This window comes from Lithobates pipiens, unplaced genomic scaffold (genome assembly GCF_037356315.1).
Source record: "Lithobates pipiens isolate NorthernLeopardFrog02 unplaced genomic scaffold, aLitPip1_a1.2 Scaffold_16, whole genome shotgun sequence".
NCBI lineage: Eukaryota > Metazoa > Chordata > Amphibia > Anura > Ranidae > Lithobates > Lithobates pipiens.
In genome coordinates this window covers 240,194,214-240,219,746 of record NW_027507748.1, presented here as the reverse complement: position 1 = coordinate 240,219,746, position 25,533 = coordinate 240,194,214, and the positions used below count along the sequence as shown (strand labels likewise).

The 25,533-nt window shown below is 42.9% G+C and overlaps 1 protein-coding gene across 2 annotated transcripts in view; it reads right to left on the bottom strand.

Moving 5' to 3' along the window:
• Nucleotides 1–25,533, bottom strand: part of NUCKS1 (nuclear casein kinase and cyclin dependent kinase substrate 1) — a 50,853-nt gene that overhangs the window by 8,421 nt on the left and 16,899 nt on the right. For both annotated transcript variants that reach the window (XM_077481206.1, XM_077481207.1), the window contains exons 2-6: nt 25,106–25,149; nt 16,515–16,629; nt 5,663–5,721; nt 3,879–4,022; nt 3,362–3,514 (exon numbers count right to left, since the gene is read on the bottom strand). In XM_077481206.1, the coding sequence (XP_077337332.1) occupies nt 3,362–3,514; nt 3,879–4,022; nt 5,663–5,721; nt 16,515–16,629; nt 25,106–25,149 (515 nt within the window). The remainder of the gene's footprint in view (nt 1–3,361; nt 3,515–3,878; nt 4,023–5,662; nt 5,722–16,514; nt 16,630–25,105; nt 25,150–25,533) is intronic.

The window sequence follows — 25,533 nt, the reverse complement described above, 5'->3', positions numbered from 1 at the left end:
ATGGAGTCTCAAAGAAGGGAGTCTTTGAGATACCATGTGGGATCATGAGCTTTAAGAATTAGAGGCTATGACAGTAAAAACTGCATTATGATCAGACCATCTAAACCAGTATGATCTTGGATGCCAATATCTCAGGCACCATTCCTATGGCCAAGAACAGATGGTCAGTGCGTGATAATTAATTGTGTGGCTATGAATAATGTGTATATTGTCGTTTGATCGGGTTCAATGCCTGCCATGAGTCTAGATTCTGTTTTGCAATGAGTTGTGAAAAGGCGTATTTATTGGGAGTGTTCGATTGAGATATTGGCAATTTGTCCAAGAAGGACAAGAGGATCTGGTTCGAATCTCCACATACAATTACTGTGCCTATTTTGTGGGTTTCCACCACCTGCAAACAATGTGAAAAGGAATGATATGGTTCTATTAGGGGCAGAACAGGATACTACTGTAAAAGCAGAATCTGCTAAATGACCTGTAAGGATCAAGTATCTATCCTCTGGGTCATATCCTCTTTTAAAGTTGTGAAAAGCGTATAGTACACCACGCTGTTTGGTTGAATTGATCTTTAACCTTGTGAGCAGGCTGATTCAGTCCCAGAACACCCACTGCAAGGTTGGGGGGGAGTTGGGTGTCAAGGAAAAAAAAAAAAAAAAAAAAAAAGGGGGGGGGGGGGAGGGGAGGGGAAAGAAGGACAGAGAAAAAAGGAGAAAGACAAACTTGATGAGGCATCAGAAGCCCAGCCCCTAAAGCCAAATATGGATTTTATTGCATTAGCTATATTAGCCCAGCTTGAACAAATAAGCATGCAAATAAATGCTATACCTATGAGACCGCTGTAGAATCAGGCTCAAGTAGTTGCAAAAAATACAAATGTATTTTATTTAAATAAGGCCTCAACCTCATCCACAACAGTGGAGGGAAACTGATGTAGAGCCCAAAAATTCAGGGTCACTTGAACACAGATTGCAAGTGTTTTCCAAGAGCATGGAGTCACCTGTAGAAGAATTGTCCTCCATGTACAGGCATGCTGCGGTCATGTATTGGTGGTGCAAATTGTGAGGATATCAAGCCGCTTTCTACCATTTGGAGCATAGACAAGCGCTCTTCACGGCCAGCACTCACAGCGGCGGGCACAGGACTTCCAGTCTCATGGTGCTTTGCAAGACAAACATGACAATTCCACTGAATGGCTATAGAGCAGGAAGCTTGCAACGATCCACCTAGTCTACACTTTCCCTCAGCATTAATCCTTACCACAGTGAAAACTGGCAGTGGAGAGCAATGTGAAAAGCACCCAGTGCTTTAAGTAGAGTAGCAAAGCAAATATATAGAGAGGCTCACACCAGGGGCAGTGGTAAGGCTCTGTACTTGAAAAGCATTCCCCAGCCAAAAGAGCAATCATGTCTGAAAAGCACCAAAATTGCAGTCCAGTGCATTAAATTCACATAACAGGTTAGTCCAGCACTGCCCAGGAAATGCTGATCCAGACATTAAAGAGAGACCAGCTCAAGCAACTGTGTAGCCAGTAATCTTTGTTAAAAAAAAAAAAAAATAAACCAGGAGAAAAATGTACTTGGGCTATCCAAATTCCTATGGGCCTCAAAAGGACAAAAAAAAAAAAAAAAAAAAAAAAACACACACACACACACGTTTCTCTGTATGGCTTCCATATGAAATAGAGCAAATGGTTAGCCTACAAGAGGACATCATTTGTCCTAGTACTTTAAAAAAAGTTCCATGCAAAAAAAAAATTATATAAGGGGGGGGGGGGGGGATTAAAACAGATTGTGAGCCTAAAGTTGCTGAACCTCCCACTTGAAGCCTAAACATTTTCATGAAGTAGGAATGCATTGGCTAGGGTGGTTTCTAGGGTTAGAGCCCAATTCCATGTGATGAATTTGTCCACATTGGATGGCCACAGAATGTGCATAAATCGAACAGTTCAGTGTCCAGAGTGATGGCATTGCTAGCTAAAGTCAGCAAAGACTACTCTAGTTAAAAACTCATCCACTCTTTAGAACTGTGATGGGGAAAGAAGTGAACTCCAGTTTATTAAATCCACAGGTGGCAAACCTTTTGCCGATGTGGTTTGTCCGTAGCCTGGGTGTGCTTTATTTGATCTTTGATTTCTCAGATTGAAGACCAGGAGGCTGTGGTGGGCCTTGCGGCATTGATGGCCTGCTAAGCCACAAGAAAAGAGGAAGCAAGCTTCACTTGACGATACCCATTCTTGCATGCCTAGTGTAGGGGTACCTCTGAATTTTTTTTTTTATGATCTCGTTAACAATCTGATAGTGCCTTCCATTTATGAATTAGAGGCCTATTCCACAGACCAGCCATGATGCCATTTGAACTGGAACAGAGATGGATGTGCGAAACAAGCAAACTAGAATACAAGTTGCATCATGTGAAGCCAAGGGACAACATTTCAGCCACACGAGTGATGTTTAGATTTACATCTATGGCCTCTAAGTCATGGCTCAAGACTAGTACACTCAGCATCAATCAAGAGAAAAAAAAAAAATCAATACTGGACCCTCCGTGAATACATGGAGAGGGAGCTTGTTGTCCATGGGGACCTTAACGTGAGGGAGCATCTCCACTGCAATAGCAGCAGCTGTTGAATTCAATTTTGTAAAGACGAAATGTAGAGGAAGCATCTTAACATTTAGGTGTGTGGTAACCCTATAGAATCTGAGTGCGCTAGCATACAATACTGACAAAAAACAAACCAACCAAAAAAAAAGACAAAATTAGGAACTTTGGGTTTTGTCCTTTAAGTGCACCACTACTTATAAAGTTGATGCCTTGGTCCACTTTAAATAAGGTCACTTTTCAGATCAAGTAACATGTTGTACTCATATTTAAGGTGGAACAGAATATGTTCCAGCTCCTGCTGCCAGTTCCCCTGATCTGCCTTAGCTTGACAGCGGCAAGGAAATCTTCTCTTTGCACCTGTCACTTAAAAAAAAAAAAAAAAAAAAAAAAGAAGAAGGAGGTTGGCCGTGCAGGGCTCTACCCACATCAGCCATTTAGTTTCCTGTGAATGACTGAGCTACACGTACCGTCAGCCATCGCTACCAATAGCTTGTGGCCCTGAATGAACGGCAAGAGCGCTCTCATAGTTCACTCACAAGCCCTGCCGCTTTGAAACAGACACTTGGTATGAAGGTACAGGCAATAAGCTGCAGGGCTTGTCTGCAGAAGCCTTGTATTGCAGAACTGATCACAGGTGCAATGCTTTCCAGGCTCCTGCAGGGAAAATAAATTCCCTTTTTTTTTTTTTTTTTTACAAAAAAAAAAAGGGAATTTTTCTGGAAAGGGGAAATTTAATATACACCAATGTTCAAAAACTCACTTTCCAAAAACTTTGCTTCCTCCTCTTCCTCCTGTTCTTCATCCTCACTTCCACCTTCACCTATCAGCATCTCTCTCTGCTTAGAAACAGCCTTAGAAGCAGCTTGTCTTTGTTGGCGTACATTTTTACGTTCTTTCTCATCATCACTGTCACCTAAAACAAAACAGACTTGGAAGCTCAAAAAGGACATGCATATCAGGGAATAAAAAGAATGTTTGTATAATGACAAATAAAGAGGTAAAATTAAAGAAAACTAGGAAGTCTTACTGGCTTGCACATTATCTGAATACAGCACAGACAATACAAAAAAATAAAAAATCTGAACCCTTGTCTAACAAGGAGGGGTTAGGTTTGGAAGGGGACTTTTTGCCAATACCCAATTACATTAAATGAAGCATTTGAGCTGCCACCCCACAGCAATCCTGGCAAAAATTTATAATTAATTAATGTTAAGATGTTTGGCGTAATAGTGGCTGAAACAGTTCAGATGGACCATGGGTCTGAGAATATTTTCTACCTGCAGCAGATCTTTTTTTAGGTTTGGAAGATCGCTTCTTATCTGGTGTAGCTTTTTTGCCCTTTTTGCTTTTTTTGGGACTTTCATAGTCACTGTCAGCTTTTCCATCTCCAGCTGCCAAGTCATCATCACTGCCAAAGTCCTCTGAGGGGAAAAAAAAAAAAAAGATAAAAATTACAATTAAGCAAACAGCATAAGACCCCTTTCACACTGAATCGTTTTCAAATTTTAAAGCCCTGCACTGAGGTCACTTCTGGGTATCTATGCCATTACCTATATACACAAGCAAGTGAGTGCAATGGAAAAAACTTAAAATTTTAAAATAAAGGTAAATGTTATTTGTACTATGGTTTTTCCCTTTTGTCCCTGAGATACCATTTGAGTGGTGGAGTATTGGCTATTGCTGGACCTGGAGAAAGAACATGGAGAACAGAGAAGGAACACATATCACAATGAAAGACCCAGGAGGGTTATATCAGAAAGCTGACCCTTTCTGCTATAATGCGAGGGGGTCAATCTCCAGTGAGTGCAGAAACATTGAATTCCAGTGACTTACTTGTGACCCCACTTTGGATGAAAGTTACAATACACTGCACGACTAATATTGTGCACATGGCACAGGAAGTTTAGGACTTTTGATAGTAATTTGGTAAGATTTGAAGTGTACATGTATAATATTTTTATGTTTTGTCCCCCTCTTTCACTAAAGTATTGACTCGCGCACAAGGACCAAGTTAGTAAACGAGGAATATGAAATGAATGAATATGAAAGAAATAAACATTTTTTTAACCATTACAGATCTGCGCTATAGCCGAATGACGGCTACAGCGCAGACCTGCTTTGCCGGGATACTTCGTACCGTGCAGCCTGCCCGCCCCCTGCAGGGCGCGCTCTGTGATCAGTGAGTCTGAGATTTTAAGTGCCCAGTAAGCAAGTGGTTAAAGCATAAATTTGAAAGCACCCCTTACCACCTGTGCATACATGCTGCTAGTTCAAGAACATGTGAGATATCACCACAAAGAGTGAAAGCAGTAATTCTAGGGCCACAGCGCACAATTAACTCTAAACTGAACCGAACCTGTAAAAGGCTTTTAAAGCATCAACTATGTATGGACCATTTCAGGTGTGGCTGTTTGTCACTATTTCACAGGCGCACACACAGGTTTGGTATCCATTTACTTGATGCAACACATATACACACACACACACACACAAAAATTGAGCATTTCACCTAAACTATTTTAGTGTAGGTCTCCTAAAAATTTCAGTTAGATAAATGGTTGTTCAAAAAAAAAAAAACCCACACACAACCAAACCATGTGAAAAATAAAACTGCACTGTACAGCAGGTGATTAAAGCAGAACTAACCCCTCCTAGCCTTTACACCAGCCAAGGAAAGTGCAATTTGCAACTGCAGATGGAATGGCTACCCGTTTTACATCTGCAGTTTCCACATTGCTACACATGATCACCAGCCATTTGAGGGTTTGAAAGTTTGAGATCAGATATAAAAAAACACTATGAATTGCGATATTAAGGCCCCATGCACACTAGTGTTTAAGCTCCTAGAAGCTAAAATAGTGTTAATGTGTCCATGTACATTACTTTAGTGTTTGAGCTTCAGCGTCTAGGAGCAGAGAGAGGAAAGGGGGGGGGGGGGGGGGGAAGAGACAAAAAACGACTGAATGCTAACTGCTAAAATGCTTTTGGGATTAGCAAGCTGCATTATAGTAAAAAAAGGAGAAAAAGAAAAAACACCCCATCACCCCTCACAGGTTTTTACCTCCTGAATTATGCTCTTCTTTTTTGGTTTTCTTCACCTCTTTTTCTTCAGATTCTTCACTAAAAGTGAAAAGGACAAAGCCAAGTTAAAAATTAACATGAGGCTAGTGTGTCTAAATTATATCATTTTTATTTTACTGCCTTAATAGTCACCCCTAGAGAGCACATAAAGGACTTGTGCTGTAAAGACAAACTACATTCATAGCAACTGTAAATCTACATGAGGTTGTTACAGGCCTGGAAATACAAAACAGGCAATTGGAGAACGGCTCATGCACATTGGTGCAGAGGGACATACATTTAAAAACCACCAAAACAAAAAAAACAAACAGCATATAGACACAGGTGTGCCCCTTGACACACATCTGTATTTATATGCATGTATATGGTTGGATCTAGTGTTGCAATTAACGACTATTTTCATAATCGATTAGTTGGCCGATTATTAACCGATCAAAACAAAAGTGGGTCAAATTGACATTCATTTTCAGCCACAGTGACGAGAAAATTTGGCAATTGAAAAAATTCCTTTGACCATGAAGTTTTGACAGTGTATGTGGTTTTTGTTCAGAAATGAAGTGAAAATGTCAAACAAAATTCTTTCGTTCAGCGAATGTACAAACATTTTTCCATCTGAATATTCTCACCTGAAAATTGAGCCGTGAGGCCAGCATAAGGCTCGGTACACACCTATGCAGTTTTTGCATTTGATCTGTTTCTGCAGTGCTTTTTGCTGCGAGTTTTGCACACGTGATTTTACAGCAATTTGCGTTTTTTTGGGCAGATAAGGCAAAAAGCAATTACATTCTTTTCTGCAGCTTCTCCATTGAAGTATATTGAACCCAAAAAGCACCGTTTCAAGTTAAAAGTCCCTGACCCTTTCCAAATATGCAGTGGCTGAAAAAAGCACAGATATGACCGTGTCCCATAGGAAACCATACCAATGAACTGTAGTGCGTTTCTACAAAAAGCACCAACATATAGATGTGAACCAGGCCTAAGATGTTCAGTAACATAATGGGGTTAAAAGGACTAAAATTAGCCCTTTATAGTACAAAAAATAAAAAGCAGATAATCACTACTGGAAGGAGCTCATTTTTTTTTACTGTAGAACAGTGAAAGTACTAATTACAGTAGTGATTATATTTTGTACTATAAAGGGCTTTTTTTTTACCTTATGTTACTGGCAGATTAATAGATTATGAAAACAGTAAAATTGATTAGTTGTTTCGGCCCTAGTTGGACCTGCCCTTTACCAACAGCCACATTCTGTCACAGATGTGTATAGATGGCTGTACGCAACATCTGATACTCCCAGGCACAGAAACCCCTTTTTTTGCACTGTATAGCCCTCTGCGCACATGTGCATGAGACCTAAAGCTGAACTACCAATATATAAACATTGAAGCCAGTTGTGTCGTGAAAATTTAATTTTTTTTGCAACGTTTTCACAGAAATTATCTTATTTAACACTCTGCTAAAACCATGTGTATTAGTACTGCTTGGACCTTGAAGGGGGACACACCTCGAAAGCTTGCCTTGAAAATGTGGATGTTGGTGCAAATAAAGTTTAATGGACAGTACTCAATTGTTCTTGTTGCAAGTGCACCAATACGGCTACAATTACCGCAAGCATTTATAAAAAGGAATAACTATACAACACTATAGCCATTTTAAGTAGCAACCCATAAACCCCTTTGCCTAAACCGTTTACTTACCAATGCAAATTGGATCCATGCTTTTGCAAACTCTCCCGGCTTGTCAGTGGACATACAGGGCGGGGCTCAGGAGCGAGCATGCACAAGTGCCCAAATAGCAAGTGGGTTGCTATGGAGGCACTCCGCAGAGAAGAGGTGCTAGAAGCGATCACAGGGGACCCAGGAAGAGGAGAATCAGGGCTGCTCTGTGCAAAACTATTGCACAGAGCAGGCAAGTTTAAAAAAAACAAAAAACTTTACAACCACTTTAAAACTTGCAGGTTTCGTCTCTTGCTAATTGACTAGGATATACTTACTTATTCATCTTCTTTCATTAATACTTTAAATACCTGAATGATCCTGCCAGTCCCCATACTTTGACTTCTTTGCTTAGCATGGTCAGTTTGCAACATTCCGTGCTTGCATGGTCAGGTCAGTTTGCATCCAATTTTGTCACTTGTTTGAAACTGTATGGAATAGGGAAGCAACATAACTAGTTCTCGGTTTGCATTCTGTTGCCTTGGAACCACTGGTACTACCAGTAGCAGGCACATGTCAATTCTGGAAGGGATGCTAGTACAGTACAGCTAGTCACCCACTGGCCACTCACCGATGCTGTGCAGAGAAATTGTAAACATGCGTAGCAAGAAAAAAAAAAAAAAAAAAAAAAAAAAAGTTACATAGTAAGGTTGAAGACACCAGTCCAATCGGAGTGACTACAATTGTCCCTATCCCTGTACATTGCACACAAAAAATAAATAAAAAATAAATAAAAAGGAAGATGGAGAGAAAATTTTAAGGAGATTGACAGTCTGCCATTACATGCCTTTAAAGCAGGTGCAGCTATTCACAAGCCACTGCACAATCACCTGTGGTATTCACAATTGTCCATAGGTGATGCTTTTAAATCATTTACAGGTCAATTTAGTGTTAATGGGAAATAGCCCTAGAATGATTACTCATTATTCAACGTATAGGTGCAGATTGCTATGGTGTGTGGTGCAATAGTGATTTTCGTATGCACCCAACTCATGCATTTGTTGTGTGGTCACGGGGCCTTTTTTCCTTTAAATCAACCTCTTGCCGAATGACTGATACAGCACGGTTGGCTAGTACTGGGAGAGTGTAGACATCCTCCCAGACTCGCGCGCGCGCACACACACAGAAGAGTCCATGATCACCAGGTTCTCCAGACCATCACAGCTTAAGGTAAAGGGCCAATGAAAGCGGCCCTTTACCATGTGATCAATCTGTCCAATGACAGAGCAATCACTGGTCAACAAACCAACATGCCCAGTTCAGCTCTCTCCTGTGGGCTGGATCCGAAGTGCCCACGCTAATCTGTGCCCATCCGTGCCGGTGATCCCCATGTTGGGCCTCTGTATGTGGCAAGGCTGTAAAAGTCTCACATGTGGTATCACCATACTCGGGAGTAGCAGCAGAATGTGATTTTTGCTATGTACATGTTAGAAATATCTTATAAATGACAACAAAATTTAATAAAATAACACCCCACGAGTTATTTATTTATAAAATATGAAGAGACATGTTGAAAATGCCTCAGAATATACATTGGGTTTAGCTTTTCAAAATGGGGTAATTTTGTGGGAGTTTCCATTCACTGGTGCTCCAGGACCTTCAAAATTGTAATAAGCAGTTATGAAATGTGCAATTTATGCGCTCTCTGCATGTTGGGCCGCTGTATGTGGCATCGCCATACTCCGGAGTAGCAGAATATGCTTTTGGGGGTGTAGTTGCATGTATGTATATGCTGTGTGAGAGAAATAACCTGTTAATGTGACAATTTTGTGAAAAATTTAATATAGAATTATTAATTTTGCAAAGAATTGTGGGGAAAATACCAACGTAAAAACACTGTCTTACTGAATACCTTGGAATGTCTACTTTCCAAAAAAAGGGGTCACTTGGTAACCCCATTACTTTCACATTGTGCTCATCTCCAACCACCTGTTCCACCAAGCCGAAAACAATTACCCGCAGAAACCTTCACCACTTTATTCCTTTATCCTGCAACTGACCACCTCCATGACAAAATCTCACCCCCAGTCTTGCCCTGACCTGGCCACCTCCATCTACAACAGTTCACTTTCAATCTCACTGGACTCCTGCACCTCTCACCACACAAAATGCCAGGCCCAGACTATTACAACCTTGGCAGACCGACAACACCAGAAACCTTAAGACATAGCCGAGCACTGGAGCGAGTGTGGCTTAAAACCAACTCCCATCATGCATTCACCCAATAGAAATCTGCCTTCTTAAAATAAATTCCTCCCTCCATGCTGCCAAACAAACCTACTTTGTCACCCTCATTAATACTCTGTCCTCGTCATCTCTTCTCTACTTTTAACACTTTCCCCACCCAGCAACTCTCTCATGGGATTGCCAATCACTTCAAAAACAAGGATTGATGCAATCCGTGGGGACAACGAATCCACTCAACACTCTCCTCTTGACCTTGGTACTAGAGAACGGGTCTCCAAAGTTTTCCCAGAACCCCACCTTACCACATGTCCCCTGGATCCTGTTCCCTCACATCTACTACAATCACCCTCTTCTATCTTATGCTCACTCACATCTTCAATCTCTAGTGGCACCTTCCCCTCCAAAACATGCCCGATCACCCCCATACTTAAAAGGCCTTCACTGGATCCCACCAACCTGAACTTAAAATGAGATAGGCCCTTAGTACATCAGGCGTGATCAATTTTCAATGACTGGCACCATAGCTTGTACACCAACTTTCACAAATACCAGATATGCACTGATTTGGGTTATTTTATATATGTAGCAGTATAAAATTGAACAAAATTGAATTAACATTTGCAAAAAAAAAAAAAACAAACAAAAAAAAAAAAACTCAGTAATGATTAAATACCACCAAAATAAAGCTCTAGTTGTGTGAAAAAAATTTCAAAATGGGTAGAGTGTTGCATTGAGTAACTGTCGTTCAAAAATGTGAGAGCACTGAAAGCTGGTCTAGTTGGGAAGGGAGAGGAGAAAGGTCGCATAAAAAAGGTAATGCAGGTACCTTTTCAAAGTCGCTGAGAAGGAGAATATAAATGTAAACAAACTCCTAGCTATTGAAGTGGTCACTGACATAAGACTAAACCACCTTTAGTTGACAAATGTATCACTTCAAAAAGCAAATCTTAGCCAATTGAAAATAAGGCTTGTAGGAACATAGTGTATATGTGAGCCTACTTAAATATGCATTAGGAAAGCAGGCCCCTGGTAATGTTTTTCTGAACAGCTAGGCAAGACAACAGTTTAAATGTACAGTGACAATACAGAACTGATCACAGATGTGGAAATCCGGGGCAATTTATAGAACAGCAATAACAGGTCAATTGGCTTTAAAAAAAATAAAATAAAATAAAAACCCCCACACACAAATAGGAAACATAAGGGGAATACAAAAAGACACTGACTTTTAAAAGACAACTTCGCTAAACTACGAACCTTACTAGAAAGCATAAAATATTAGGAACGAAGAACGCAAAGGACAGATGGGTTTGCTTTAAGAGCATATTAAATAAGGGCATTTGCCAATGAATCTCATTGGGTAAAAAAAATGTAAGAGCGAAAAAAAGGTCCTGGATGGCTTAACTCCAATGTAAAAATGCATATAAAAGCAAAGGAAAAGGTCTTAAAAAAAAAAATACAAGGTTGAGAGATAATCATCAGCATTCAGACTTTATAAAGAATGCAAGATATGCAAGGGTGCAATAAGGACAGCAGAAAAAAAATAAAAGAGGACAGACCATATTGTCCTTCCTCATTCTTTATGGGGCCATCTGGTTACCAAGGATGGCAAGATGGCATGGGAGTTGTCCCCATGTTGATTTGGGGGGGGGCTTACTGGAATCTGGAACAAGGTGGCCACCAGATCCTGACCCCCCCCCCCCCCTGTGTGAATTGGTAATGGAGTACAAATGTACCCCCACCATTTCACAAAAAGTGACAAGATTAAAAAACAAGACTATTTTGACAAGTCCTTTATTAATTTCTTCTTCTTTACGCTTCTTTCTTCTGGTCTTCCTTCGCGTCCTTGCTCCTCCAACTTCTTCCACCGCTCTTCTCCGTTCCGTCCGCACGATCCGCCTCAGTGGGAGTCTTCACCCGTGTGACGCTTCGATTCTTCTGACATTTCTTAAACAGAGGGTGACCCTGCCCTCTGACGCTCCGTTATTTAAGTAGTGTCAGAAGAATCGAAGCACCACACAGCTGAAGACTCCCACTGGGGCGGATCGAGTGGAGAAGAAGCCGGAGCAAGATACGGGACGAGAAGAGCAGAAGATGACAGGAGAAGAAGGAGAAGATGAAGAAATTAATAAAAGACTTGCCAAAAACTCGTGTTTAACCTTGTCGTCACGTTTGTGAAATAGTAGGGGTACGTTACCAATTCACATGGGGGGATCCCCTTGTTAAAGGGGGCTTCCAGATTCCAATAAGCCCGCCTGCAGACCCCTACAACCACTGGGTAAGGGTTGTGGGGATGAGCTACCACAAAGCAACTTCCAAATGTTGAGGGCATGTGGCAGGAGCCCCCCCTTCCTGCGGTCTGACAGGTTACGTGTACGGATAAGGGCCTGGTATGGATTTTTGAGGGGCCACACCATTTTTAATTTTGGTGCAGTGTTCCCCTTAAAATCCATACCAGACCCTTGGGGCCCCCCACGCCATTTTTTTTATTTTGGTTCAGGGTTCCCCTGTGGAAATCCCCACGCCGTTTTTAGCAATTAACATGTGTATTGCAGACCGACATCTCATTGTAGCTGCGAGTAGTTTTAAATGACTCCGCCCCTACCCACCCTTTAGAAACATAATTTTGATATCAGACTGTTCTAAACACTGGAAAAATGCGCCCCTTTACAGGCATACTATAGACACCCCATTAGGGCTGAAACAACTAATTGATTAATCGACAACTAATCGATTATGAAATTAATCGATTACCATTTTCATAATCGATTAATCGGCCAGTAACATAATGGGGTTAAAAAAAACTAAATTGAGCCCTTTATAGTACAAAAAGAGCAAATAATCGCAACTGTAAAGATTTCAAAGTTCTACAGTAAAAAATGAACCCCTTAAAGTAGTGATTATCTGGGGTTTTTTTTTTTTTTTTTACTATAAAGGGCTCATTTTAGTATTTTTAACCCCATTATGTTACTAAATGTCTTAGACCTGGTTCACACCTATGTGTGCTTTTTGCAGAAACGCACTACAGTTCATTTACATGGTTTTCTATGGGATATGTTCACATCTGTGCTTTTTTTCAGCCGTTGCATATTTGGAAAGAGTCAGGGACTTTAACCACTTCAGGACCGCCGTATTGCCAATGTACGTCAACACAATGGCACAGGCAGGCACAATCACGTAGATGTACGTGCCTGCCTTCCAGCGGGTGGGGGGGTCCGATCGGACCCCCTCCCGCTGGATACGACGGTCCGGTTCGGTCCAGGAGCGCTCCGTGATGAGGGGATGGCCGTTGGTTTTCGGCCACCCCCTCTGGATCGCTCCTGGCCAATGAGAAGCTTCCTCCCACTGTGTATTGTTTACACAGGAAGGAAGAAGTGATGTCATTCTCCTCGGGGCGGTCTTTTTGACCGGACTACGAGGAGAAGACTAATAGTAAGTGTGCACCAACACTACACTGACATGTAGGTACACACAGGCACACAAACCCCCCCCCGCCCCCCTCCCCCCCCAGTCACAGTGTCACTGATTGCATTGATCATTTCTTTACTGATCAATGCATTCAGTGTCAGTTGTGACAGTAAAAAAACTGTCAGGACAGTTAGTGTTAGGTCCAGGGTAGCCCCCTATCACCCCCCAATAAAGATTTAACCCCCTGATTGCCCCTAGAGTTAACCCTTTCACCCCCTTTTGCCAGTGTCACTAAGCGATCATTTTTCTGATCGCTGCATGTGTCGCTAGGTAGCTAGTTATTTTTTTAGGTTCACCGCCAGGTTTTTATATCGCTAGGTACCCCGATATACTACCCAATAATGGTTTTAACCCCCTGATTGCTGCTAGTTAACCCTTTCACCAGCGATCACAGTATAAGTGTCACTGGTGACGCTGGTTAGCCAGTTATTTGGGTTCCCCGTCAGGTTTTTATATAGCGCCAGGGACCCCCATATACTACCTAATAAAAATTTGAACCCCCTGATTGCCCCTAGTTAACCCTTTCACCACTGATCACCGTATAAGTGTTAAGGGTGACTCTGGTTAGTTTGTTTTTTATAGCATCAGGGCACCCACCATTTATTACCCAATAAAGGTTTAACCCCCTGATCACCCGGCGGGTGATATCAATTAGGTTTTAGGGTCAGGGTCTGCGTCGCCCCAGGCAGCGCTAGGTTAGTGCCAGTACCGCTAACACCCACACGCAAAGCATACCTCCCGTAGTGCTATAGAATCTGAACAGATCAATATCTGATCTGATCAGATCTATACTAGCATCCCCAGCAGTTTAGGGTTCCAAAAAAACGCATTGTTAGCGGGATCAGCCCAGATACCTGCTAGCACCTGCGTTTTGCCCCTCTGCCCAGCCCACCCAAGTGCAGTATCGATCGATCACTGTCACTTACAAAACACTAAACACATAACTGCAGCGATCGCAGAGTCAGGCCTGATCCCTGCCATCGCTAACAGGTTTTTTGGTAGCATTTTATATTTAAATCCTGAAGGCAGTGCTTGGTTTTCGGGGTTCCGTACGTGGCTAGGCTCCCAAAAAGTCCCCCACATGTGGTATCCCCGTACTCGGGAGAAGCAGAAGAATTTATTTTGGGGTGTAATTTGACTTCTGCCCATAGCATGTGTGAGCAATCTATCATTTAGTGACAACTTTGTGCAAAAAAAAAAAAAGTTTGTAATATTCCCGCAACTTTTGGCAAAATATAAAATATTCCATGGACTCAACATGCCTCAGTAAATAGCTTGGGGTGTCTACTTTCCAAAATGGGGCCATTTGGGGGGGCTTTGTGCTATTTTGGCATTTTATGGCCTTCGAAACTGTGATAGGTAGTGAGGAGTTAAATCAAAAACTTGCACCCTTAGAAATCCTGAAGGTGGCGATTGGTTTTCGGGGTGCCATGCGCGACTAGACTCCCAAAAAGTCCCACACATGTGGTATCCCCATACTCGGGAGAAGTAGCGGAATATATTTTGGGGTGCAATTCCACATATAACCATGGCATGTGTGAGCAATATATCATTTAGTGACAACTTTTTGTAAAAAAAATTTTTTTTTTTTTTTTTTTTTTGTCATTATTCAATCCTTTAGGACAAAAAAAAAAAAAAATATTCAATGGGCTCAACATACCCATCAGCAATTTCCTTGGGGTGTCTACTTTCCAAAATGGGGTAATTTGGGGGGATTTGTACTGCCCTGCCATTTTAGCACCTCAAGAAATGAGATCGGCAGTCATAAATTAAATGCTGTGTAAATTCCAGAAAATGTACTCTAGTTTGTAGACGCTATAACTTTTGCGCAAACCAAAAAATATACGCTTATTGACATTTTTCTTACTAAAGACATGTGGCTGAATAAATTTTGCCCTCAATGTATGACTAAAATTTAGTTTATTCGATTTTTCTTATAACAAAAAGAAGAAAATATCTTTTTTTTCAAAATTTTCGCTCTTTTTCCATTTCATTTTCCAAAAAAAAAAAAAAAAAAAAAAAAAAAAATCGCAGAGGCAATCAAATACCATCAAAAGAAAGCTCTATTTGTGGGAAGAAAAGGACGCAAATTTCGTTTGGGTGCAATATTGCATGACCGCGCAATTACCAGTTAAAGCAGCGCAGTGCGAAATTGCAAAAAGACCTCTGGTCCTTAAGGTGTTTATTGGTCCGGAGCTGAAGTGGTTAAAACGCAAAAACAGTGCTTCTTTGGTTCAATATACTTCAATGAAGAAGCTGCAGAAAAGCATGTAATGAAAGCAATTTGTGTTTTTTAATCTGCCCAAAAAAAATAAAAAAAAAAAAAGATATGCAAAAACGCAAATTGCAGTAAAATCACGTGCACAGAAATCAAAAACACACAGCAAAAAGCACTGCAGAAACAGATCACACGCAAACTGCATAGCTGTGTACTTATGCTGGCCACACGGATCAATTTTCAGATGAGAATATTCAGACAAAAAATCTTTGTACATTCGCTGAATGAAAGAATTTTCTTTGAAATTTTCACTTGGTTTTAACATTCCGTTTTTAAAATTAATGTAATTTCTAAATGAAAACCACATACACTGTCTGAAAATTCCTTTGACCAAGAAGTTTTCTATTATTTCCAAATGTTCCCATCACTGTAGTTGAAAATGAACGTCAATTTGAACCACTTTTTTTTAAGGTCATTAACCGATTAATCGAAACAATAAATCCGCCAACTAATCGATTATGAAAATAATAGTTAGTTGCAGCCCTACACCCCATGGTACAAAGTTTAAAGGAATATTACACTTTTATTGTTTCACTTTAAGGATTATTAAAAAAAAAAAAATCACTGCTCCCGAAAAAACTGATTTTATAAAACTTTTTTTTTTGCATTGATACATGTCCCCTGGGGCAGCACCCAGGCCCCCAAACACTTTATGACAATACCATGCATACAAGCCTTTAAAAATGAGCACTTAATTATTCATGTCCCATAGGCTTTAACGGTGTTCAAACAAATTTTTTGCCTGTTCGCATGTTCTGGTACGAACCAAACAAGGGGGTGTTCGGCTCATCCCTACTGAAGACCCCACAATTGTGATAAAACTTTAGCAAAAAGGGAAGTTTAACAAGACACATGGCCACTCATTAAAAGAAATGAGGTTTACCTTAAACTACGTAGAGGGTTCTTTACTGTAAAAGCGGCAAGGATGTGGCATTCCCTTCCACAGGCAGTGGTTTCAGTAAGGGTGTATCGATTGTTTCAAGAATCAGATAAGCACCTGAACGACCGCGATATACAAGGTAATACTGACATAATCATACACATAGGTTGGACTTGTGTCATTTTTTTTTCAACCTCACCCACTATGTAACTATGCAACTATATGACCGACTGGGACAATAATTTCCTTGGATACCATCAGTAATAGCGTTTTTTATAGTCCAGGTGAATTGCAGAACATGTACCTCTCTTCCTGTGAGTTTCTCCCAGATCGCCTTTTCTCTTTAGTCTCTCTTGTCTCTCTTGTGGATGCTCGAGATTTCTTGGCTGGTGGAGCAGATTCTCGTCCATACTCTTCATCTACGGAATAAGCAAACTAAAATGTTAGAGAAAAAAAGAAAAAAAAAAGAAAACTAAAAATGCAGGCGCCACATCTAAGGGCTGTCAAGTTGCAAAATTAAAATTTGGCTTCATGATATAGATAAAAAAAAAAGCTTTAAAGCTGACCTACAGGATAACAGGATTTTTTATAACAGCTTACCTGTGAAATCCTTTTTTTTGATGTACATCAGGGGACAAAGAGCCATAGTACTTACTATGCGGGATGTCCCATAGCAATGGCAGCTGAAGGGAGGGAGACAAAGTAGGGCAAAAAAAGGAGGCCAGAAAGCTCATACTGCAGTATATTGCACCCACAGGCAATATCCTTATGACCTTTAGATAGATACAATCAACTTGATTAAGCCATTTGAAAAAAAAAATCTTGACGCTGCCTGTCCACAATTTGCACCGTCTGGCAGTACAAACAAAAACATTTGTTTTGCGAACCTGAGTAGTAGCCTTTCAGTAGAGTTCAGTAGACTGATCGCTTTTACTACATCAAGGGAATGCAGTGCCTTTGCTTCTCTAGATTGAGGCTCTGAGGAAAAGGAAGAATAATATCCTGTTTAAAAAAAAAAAAAAAAAAAAAAAAACACAACACACACCTGTCACCACCTTTGGTAGGATTCCAGGATGAGGACACAAAACCACCTTGTCCATATGCATACTCAAAATACGGCTCTTTACAAGACAGAGCTGCTAGTTCCATTACTCTATCAGAAGAAATGGCAAAAAAATAAAAATAAATAAAAAAAACCCTCATCTTTCTTGTCAAAAAGAACCAAGAGAACTTCCCATAAAGTCTCAAAAGGCTGATTCTGCAAAGCCGATAATACCAATAATTAAATCCCAAGGATTTAGCGGTGCCTTGATAGGGGGTAACATGGGTTAATCCCCCTGAATAAAGCTACGCACCAGAGTGTGGGAAGCAAGAGGCCATTGAAAAAATACTGACAAGGCCAAGATCTGGCCCTTGATAGGATTAGAAATGAAGCTGGCCTTGAGTACTATTTGCAGGATCCTGCCTATGACATATTTCCTGGGGTGCCAACCCCTGTATCCACACCAAGAAACATATGCCTTCCAGACTCTATAGTAAAATGATTCTGGAAGCCAGCTTCCTGGCATTAATCCACGATCCTTTATAAAGTGGGTTTTTAACAGTCAAACCTGTTAAATTTTTTTGTCCGTAAGGTAGGATGGAATACTGGACCTTGTGCGAGAAGGTCTGGCCATAATGGCAGCTTCCGAGGGACTCCTACTGCCATTTATATGATCTCAGTGAACCAAGATCTTCTGGGCCCCGCTGGGGCCACCAGAATCACCTCCTTTCATTGCTGCGGAGAAGGTGCGGAAGTAGCAGAACTGGAGGAAATGTATAGATCAGTGAAAACTGATCCCATGGGAAGACTAATGCGTCTGTTCCGCATGTTAGCGGATCCCTCGTTCGACACAAAGTTGTCGACTGTTGAATCTGGATGCGAATAGGTCCAGGTCTGGAATACCCCATCTCTGACATATCACTAGGAAGATGTTGGGGTGAAGAGTCCATTCTCCCGGAAAGGATTGTTGGCGACTCAACTAGTCCACCTGCCAATTCTCTATTCCTGGAATGAAAATTGTTGAAAAGGCAAGGAATGTTGCTTTCTGCCCAAGCTAGAATATTATTCACCTCTTTTTTGGCTGCACAACTTCTCATGCCCTGCTGGTGATCGATGCAAGCCACAGCCGTGGCATTGTTGGACTGAATCCTGACAGGAAAATCCCATAGTCTGACCGTCAAAGATTCTAGGGCCAGACTTAATGCCCGAATCTCCAAAACGTTGATAGGCAAGGTCCTCTCTAACCTGGACCATCTCCCCTTGACAGAATCTTCCTTCCAGGGCTGCTCCCCAGCCTAGAAGGCTGGCATCTGTTGTCACCCTTTCCAGGATACAGGCAAAAAAGATTTTACCTTTTGGAGGTCGCTGGATATCAACCACCAATTTAAAGAGGAAGTAAACCCTAATGGGTTTACTTCCTCTTTCATTCCCTGCAAAGGCAAAGCATAATGGACTACTATGCATCGCATAGTAGCCCATTATGTGTCACTTACCTGACACAGGAGCCAGCGAAGTCGCCGCTGTCCCCTGTAGTCCGCCGCATCCATCTTGCTGGTGGCGTCTCGCAGCTGTCATTCGGCGAAGCCGCGATGACGTCACTCCCGCGCACTGGAGTCGACACGCGCGGCAGCTCCATTCTTGGAAATGCCGCGCTCAGTGCGCCGCTCCGTAGACAGCGGTGCCCGTTTTCGGGCAAATATATTGCTTGGACCTACAGGTAAGCCTTAATCTAGGCTTACCTGTAGGTCAAAGTGGTTTGTAAGGGTTTACAACCACTTTAAGCTCTGACGTACGTTGGGAGCCAAGCGTATTGGAAAAATCCAAGGCCTGAATCTTTTTTTCGTTCCAGGCGGACAGGGTGGTGTTTTGAAGTGGTCTTGAGTGAAAACTGCACGCAAGGGACAGCCTCGAAGGAGGCCACCATTTTCCCCAAACAATCTCAAGCACAGCTGAATGGAAGGATTTCTTTGTTGTGACAAGTTGAATTAGTCCTATAATGGAACAGATTGTCTGGGGTAAGAATACATTCTTCTGTATGGTATCTATAACCAGACCCAAGTACTGTAATCTCCTTGATGGTTTTAAGGAGGATTTTTCTAGGTTGAGTATCCAACCCAGAGATTTCAGGTAGTTTACAGCTGTGATCAGAATCTGGTTTAGACCCGAGACTGAATGATTAAAAAAGTAGGTCTAAATAGGCTAGGACCGTTATGCCTTGAGCCCTTAATCTGGCTAAAGGGAGGTGTCAGAATCTTTGAGAACATCCGTGGTGCTGTGGCTAAACCAAATGGCAGGGCCACAAACCGAAAATTATGATTTTCTGTTTCAAATCGCAGAAATTTCTGGTGAGCGGGAAATACTGGCACGTGGAGATATGCATCCTTGATAATGATTGAAGCCAAAAAACTCCCCACCTTGCAGGATAGAAACAACCAATTAGATTGACTCCATGCGAAAGAATCGGATGTTTAAGTGCAGATTCAGATCTTCAAGATCTAGAATAGGTCTTACCTCTACGTTTGAATAAAAACTTGTGCCCTGTTCCTCTACGGGAACCTCTGATATCTCCAACTGGGATAATAGATGATCCAGAGCTAGATAAACACTTTCTCTGGATCCCTGGAAACATTAGATCTTAGAAAACGAGGAGACAAATTCTTGGACCTCTCGTTTGTGAGAAACTGAAGAGAGAACTTTTCCCATTAGAGATCCTATGGAGGTATTTATCCAGATCGCCGCCAAATAGCCGTTCACCATGAAGGGGGAACTGGCCAAGAGTTTTTTTTTTTTTTTTACATGGTTCTTCAGCTGACCAATTTTCAGCCACAGAACTCTGCGAAAATGCACTAGTCCAAGCATAAGCTGCGAGGCTTGAATGATAGCATCTACTGAGAAAAGTCTGTCTGACACACTAGCTCATTGCTGGGCCTGTTGATCAGGCAGAATCTTAAGTATCTCCACAAACTGTTCCTAATGGACCGATACACCAATTGGCACAAGAACCGGCTGCACTACTGAACTTGCTAAAGACCTATTGCTTTCGGAAAGAAGTTCCCACTTTTTATCTGTTGGATACTTCAACATCAGTGCATTATCCACTGGACATGTGAAATTCTTGTTCACTGAGGCAATTGCAGCATCCATTGCTGGAACTCCCATTTTTATAGAAATCCTCTTCCATGGGATAAACTGTGGAGAATAATATTGTTTATCCTGATGTTCCCATTCAGAATAGATAAGCTTTTTTAGCCTTGAATGAATGGGAAAGGAATCCTCAGATGGGGGAGGTTTGAATGATCTCAAACCAGAGGTGGGTTCATCAAGAGCCTGCACTGTAGGAAGCAAAAAAGGTTTGAACCAAACTAGTAAGGAAAAGTACACAAGCAACCTGTCTTGTGATGCTACTCCCTCTATATTAGGATCATCAGAAGAGGATATTTTATCTTCCAAATCTTTTGGAAGATCTTCCTGATCCACTGCCCCTTGCACCTCAATAAGAGGGTCCTGAGCACTGGATGGGGATCTGCTATGTTTAGACCCACTATGGAGAGATATCATGGCATCAATCTTCCAAATTACAAATTGTAGAAAAAAAAAAAAAAAAAAAACTCTAGTGCGATATATACAGTGACTAAAGTGTCTAGTGCAGCTGCAACAACAGTCTCCCCTGACAGCTCAATCTGACCAGCGTATCAGTCTCAGAGGAGGACAACATTCTTTTGGAAATGGACTTGGGTTTATGGTGAAACCATTGACCCCTTTAGAGGAGTTCCTGGTCCCCTTCCCACTCATAGCCTGTAGCACAAAAGCCGAGGCACTACCAAAAAGAATGTACACTCCTAGGTTATAGTTCAGCGCTATAAGCTGCTATTAATATCTAGCCTGGTAAAGTAATGTGTCAAAGGAAACAATGCTTGTGTCAACAACCTGAAGCAAGCCAACCTCCTGCTCACGTGTCCCTCCATGGCCAGCAGCAGCTAAACAGTGCTTTAAAAACGTCATTCACGTGTGGCCAGCGTTTGACGCAGTTAGCCCCCCCCCCCATCTTTCAAAAGAAAGTGTTTTCCGACGTGAACAGCAGACTTCAGGTGCCTTGTAAACAGCTGGCATGGCGGCGGGGGTATAAAAACGACCGCTTAGCGCCCGGTCTTTTTTTTTCTTCCTTATAATTTTTTTTTCTTCAAGCTTTTGGCATATAGGTCCTCCAAAAGGCAAGATTCCAACATTGGGGGCGCAGGAGGAGAAACAGTCCCCCCTTTCTTACCAGAGGCTCCGCTTGTTGTGGCCGGAGGAGGAATGAAGGCTTCTAACAGTGCTATTTTCAGCATCAGGCGGTGAGTGCTCAATACAGCCCCCAGTGGTCACACATATGCATGACAACATAACTTAAAGGAGAAATTCATAAGAATCTCCACTTACCTTTCCTGTCTGCAGGGTTATCGGAGATAAACCCAATCTTCACCCTTCACAGTGGGCTTCAAAACCTTCAGAAACAGGGGAACCTAGAGGTTACCCACGATCCTGTATTTGCAACAGCACCCTGCCAGTAAAAGTTTATGGCCTTACTACCAAAAAAAGTACTGGATCCCAGGGTCGAGCCCTCTAAAAAGAGAAGCCTTCGCAAGCAAAACCCTGTTCCTTTGTACACGAGGCCTGGGTACCATTCCTTTAGCACCTGAAAGGACACTGAACAGATCCGGTCAGCATGGCTAGCCCCAGAAAGGATTGCTTCCAGTGGAGTTCAGCACATCTTTACTCATGACCAACACCTTAGACACTGGCGTTAAAAAAAACTGACTCCTCCCAGTATTGGGAGGGGTTATATAGGGAGTGCACTTCTTGCCTTAGGGCGTGCCAGTGTCCATCACCTATCAGTGGCCCTATAACCCACATAGTAACTACTATGGCTCTGTGTCCTCTGATGTATGAAAAGAAAGAAACTATCTTGTACCCTGAGGAAACCAGTTTGCAGACCCACTGGCCGGAAAGAAGGGAGGACCAGCGGGCTGCAAACTCCCGAACACAACCCCCCACCCGAGAGTCTGGCGGGGGCAAACCTTCATACGGTAACAGATTTGCTTGCAAAAACCAGGGATGCTTTTGTCCCTCAGTGGGCACCTTGTTGGACTGGGACCGCATAGCTGCTGACCCAGGTGGATGAAAAATCCGCTTCTGAGCGGAAAAGGAGGGCCCTGGCCTACGGCGTGGCTCCTTCCCTTTACTGGACTGTAGGAGTAACTTACTTGTACCCCCAGTAACATTCTTAATAAGGTCATCCAGTGAGGCTCCAAATGCCCTTCCAGGAGGAGAGGCAAAGTCCGCCAGTACTTTCTTAGATGCCTGGTCCGCAGACCAGCATTTCAGCCAAATCAGGAGATGTAGCACTACTGCCGATACTGAGGCTCTAGAGAGCAATACAGCATTACAGACATACTTAAGGCCCTGCACCAACTGGTCTTCCAGCCCCACGCAGACCAGGGAAGCCTGTTGCTTCTCCAATTCACAGTGCAACAATTTAGCCCATTCAGCAAGCGACTGCAACACAAGGGCCAGGGCGAAAACTGGCCGCAATGCTGACCCCACCACGGTAAACTTGGACAAGGCAACCGCCTCTGCCCTTCTGTCGGCAGGATCCTTGAAAGCAGGCATCCCTTCCACCGGAATCGTGGTTACCTTATTTTACCTGGATACCGGGGGTGTCAACAATCGGAGATGTCCATTTTTTCAGGCGACTCTCCTCAAAAGGTGCAACGCACCATCATCCGTTTCGGGGCTGAAAAGGCCTGCTGCGGTTTTCCCCACTCCTTATAAATAAACTTAACAAAAATGAGTTGGGTAATGAAACGCCTTAGCCGAGTGGGCCGGCTTGTGGGACCCGAAAGGGACCGACACCTCTGTAGATGCCCCGCCGTATCCTCCATTTTTAGGGTATCCCTCGCCGCTGTAATAAGTGCTCCTACAAGCACATTTTCCTGCGCTGAACTAGACACAGTCAACCTCACCGTCCTGGTCTGCATCCTCTGATACAGCAAAAAAAAAGGGGGCGACTGTCACAGCGGGGCCCAAGTCTGAATCAGAGCTTTACCCAGAAGACGGGCGGTGTTTTTTTACTCCTTGTAGCCACACGCCACTTCCACCCTGGCAACAAAGGCCTCCAGGACCACCAACAGAGCGTCCATAGGCACCACAGGTGCAGGGGAACCAGTTAAAATAACAGGGATGTCTCTAGAAGAAGCACCAGCTTCTGACGCCCTGCTGACCCACACTTGCCTGTCACCACTTAGGGACTCAAGGCAAGCCACACAAAAAGTCCACACTCCTAGCTGCACAGACTGAGAGGCCCCTCCACAGGACTCACCACCCTGACCCAGGTACAGCACTGTGCTGCTGGTGTCTGCTCTCCCCCGTGTCAGCCACAAGGTGTGTGTGGAAAGCGTGCTGTTCTAGAAGGAAACAAGCACCCAGCACTAGAGGCAAAACTACCTGAGACTATTAGAAAATGGCCACCTCAGCAAAAACATCTGAGGGCGACAAGAAAATGGCTGAAAAGGCGAAAAACTGGCTGTGGCTACAAAAAAATAAATAAAAAAAAAATTTAAAAAAAACACGCCACAGAGCGCACAGTGGCTTCCCCACATGTCTCACACAGCACAAACACCCCACGGTGCCCAGAAACAGGGAGACGAGTGGACCCCTGACACCCAGCGCAGCCCCCTGCCAGGACCTAGAGCACCCCCAGCCAGGTACATGCACCACACCCCCATGTGCCCAGTCACACAGCAGCCCATAGCATGGGAGGAGGGAAGGGACAGGGAGAGAATAGGAGAGCGAGACCCCCTAGTTGACCTCCCAGGAAATGCCCAGCTGCTCCATTCTGCCGAGACAGGTGTAACCATACTTTCCCCACCTCTGCAGGGACTGCAAGACGCATTCCACAGACAGATCCATCACCCGAGCAGTACGGGGTAGCTGTTGGACAGCAGTAGTCCGGTCATATGTGTGCCCCGGAGCATATAGCTCACCGGCCGCCCCTGGATTAGACGGGGTATGTTGTGGCCGACCCGACGCGTAGACAGGGCCTGCTCACACTCAATGGCCAGGCTGGGAAGACAAAGGATCTATACTATCCAGCCTGTCACCCAGCCCAGCTGTTGATTGTAGATCAAAGGAATCAAAAATGCAGAAAACATAAAAAATTCACAGGACCAATGGTCCCACTGGGAGCCAGGTCCTTCTACACCAAGCAGAAAAAAACTGAGCTGCTGGATGCAGCGTGAGGGGTTATAGACAGTAGGGCCGCCCCCTGGGCAGTACTGTGCAAGTGTTGCCGTCTTTAAACACTTTCTGCCTAGTCCTCTCCTAAAGGGGCGATATAACTGAAGGTCAAGACGAGCTGCCATGTCCCTCAATGAACAATAGAGAAATACAGATATTTAGCCATCATGCCATACCATCAAGGAGGCATGTGATTGGCCCCAAATGTATTCTTCAGCAGGATAAAGACCCCAAATATAGTCACTGTCAAAAAAAAAAAAAAAACACACACACACACTTGAGTGATGGTTTAGCTCCCAGAGCCCTGAGTACCACAGTCTGTCTAGGAGAGCATGAACAGAAGGATCTGAGGCAGCCCACATCCACAGATCTGTAGTTACTTCTCCAAGACGATTGGAACAACCTACCTGCCGAGTTCAACAACGGTGTGCAAGGTTACCTAGAAGAACTGATGCCTTTTGAAGGCAAAAGGTGGTAACATCAAATATTGGATTTTTTCACACCTGCCTAGAACTTTTGAACAGTACTGTATATATTTAAAGCTCTGCGTACATTAGGTAATAAAAACAAACCCATACCATCAGAATCTTGAAACTGCGAATAATCAACCACTTTTCTGTTCCTGCAAAAGAAAAAAGTAGTCAGTTAACATATTGCACAAAGAATATATCAACATAAAAAAAGGCAGATGCTGCAGCCATAAGACCATACAAAATATTACAACGCACACAAAAAAAAAAAAAAAAAAAAAAAACTTTACCTCCAGAAGACAGCAGACAAATGCGCAGCATGACTCGCACATGCGCAGTAGGGAACCAGGCTGTGAAGCTGTAAGGCTGTACTTCCCGATTCCCTTAATACCGGTGCCTCCACCAGAAGCCAAGGGATAGGTCGGCTTCGGATGAGGACATCGCGGGTGCTCTGGACAAGCAAGTCTTTTTTTTATTAAAGCGGAGGTCCACCCTAAAATGGACCTCCGCTCATCGGAATCCCCCCCCCCTCCGGC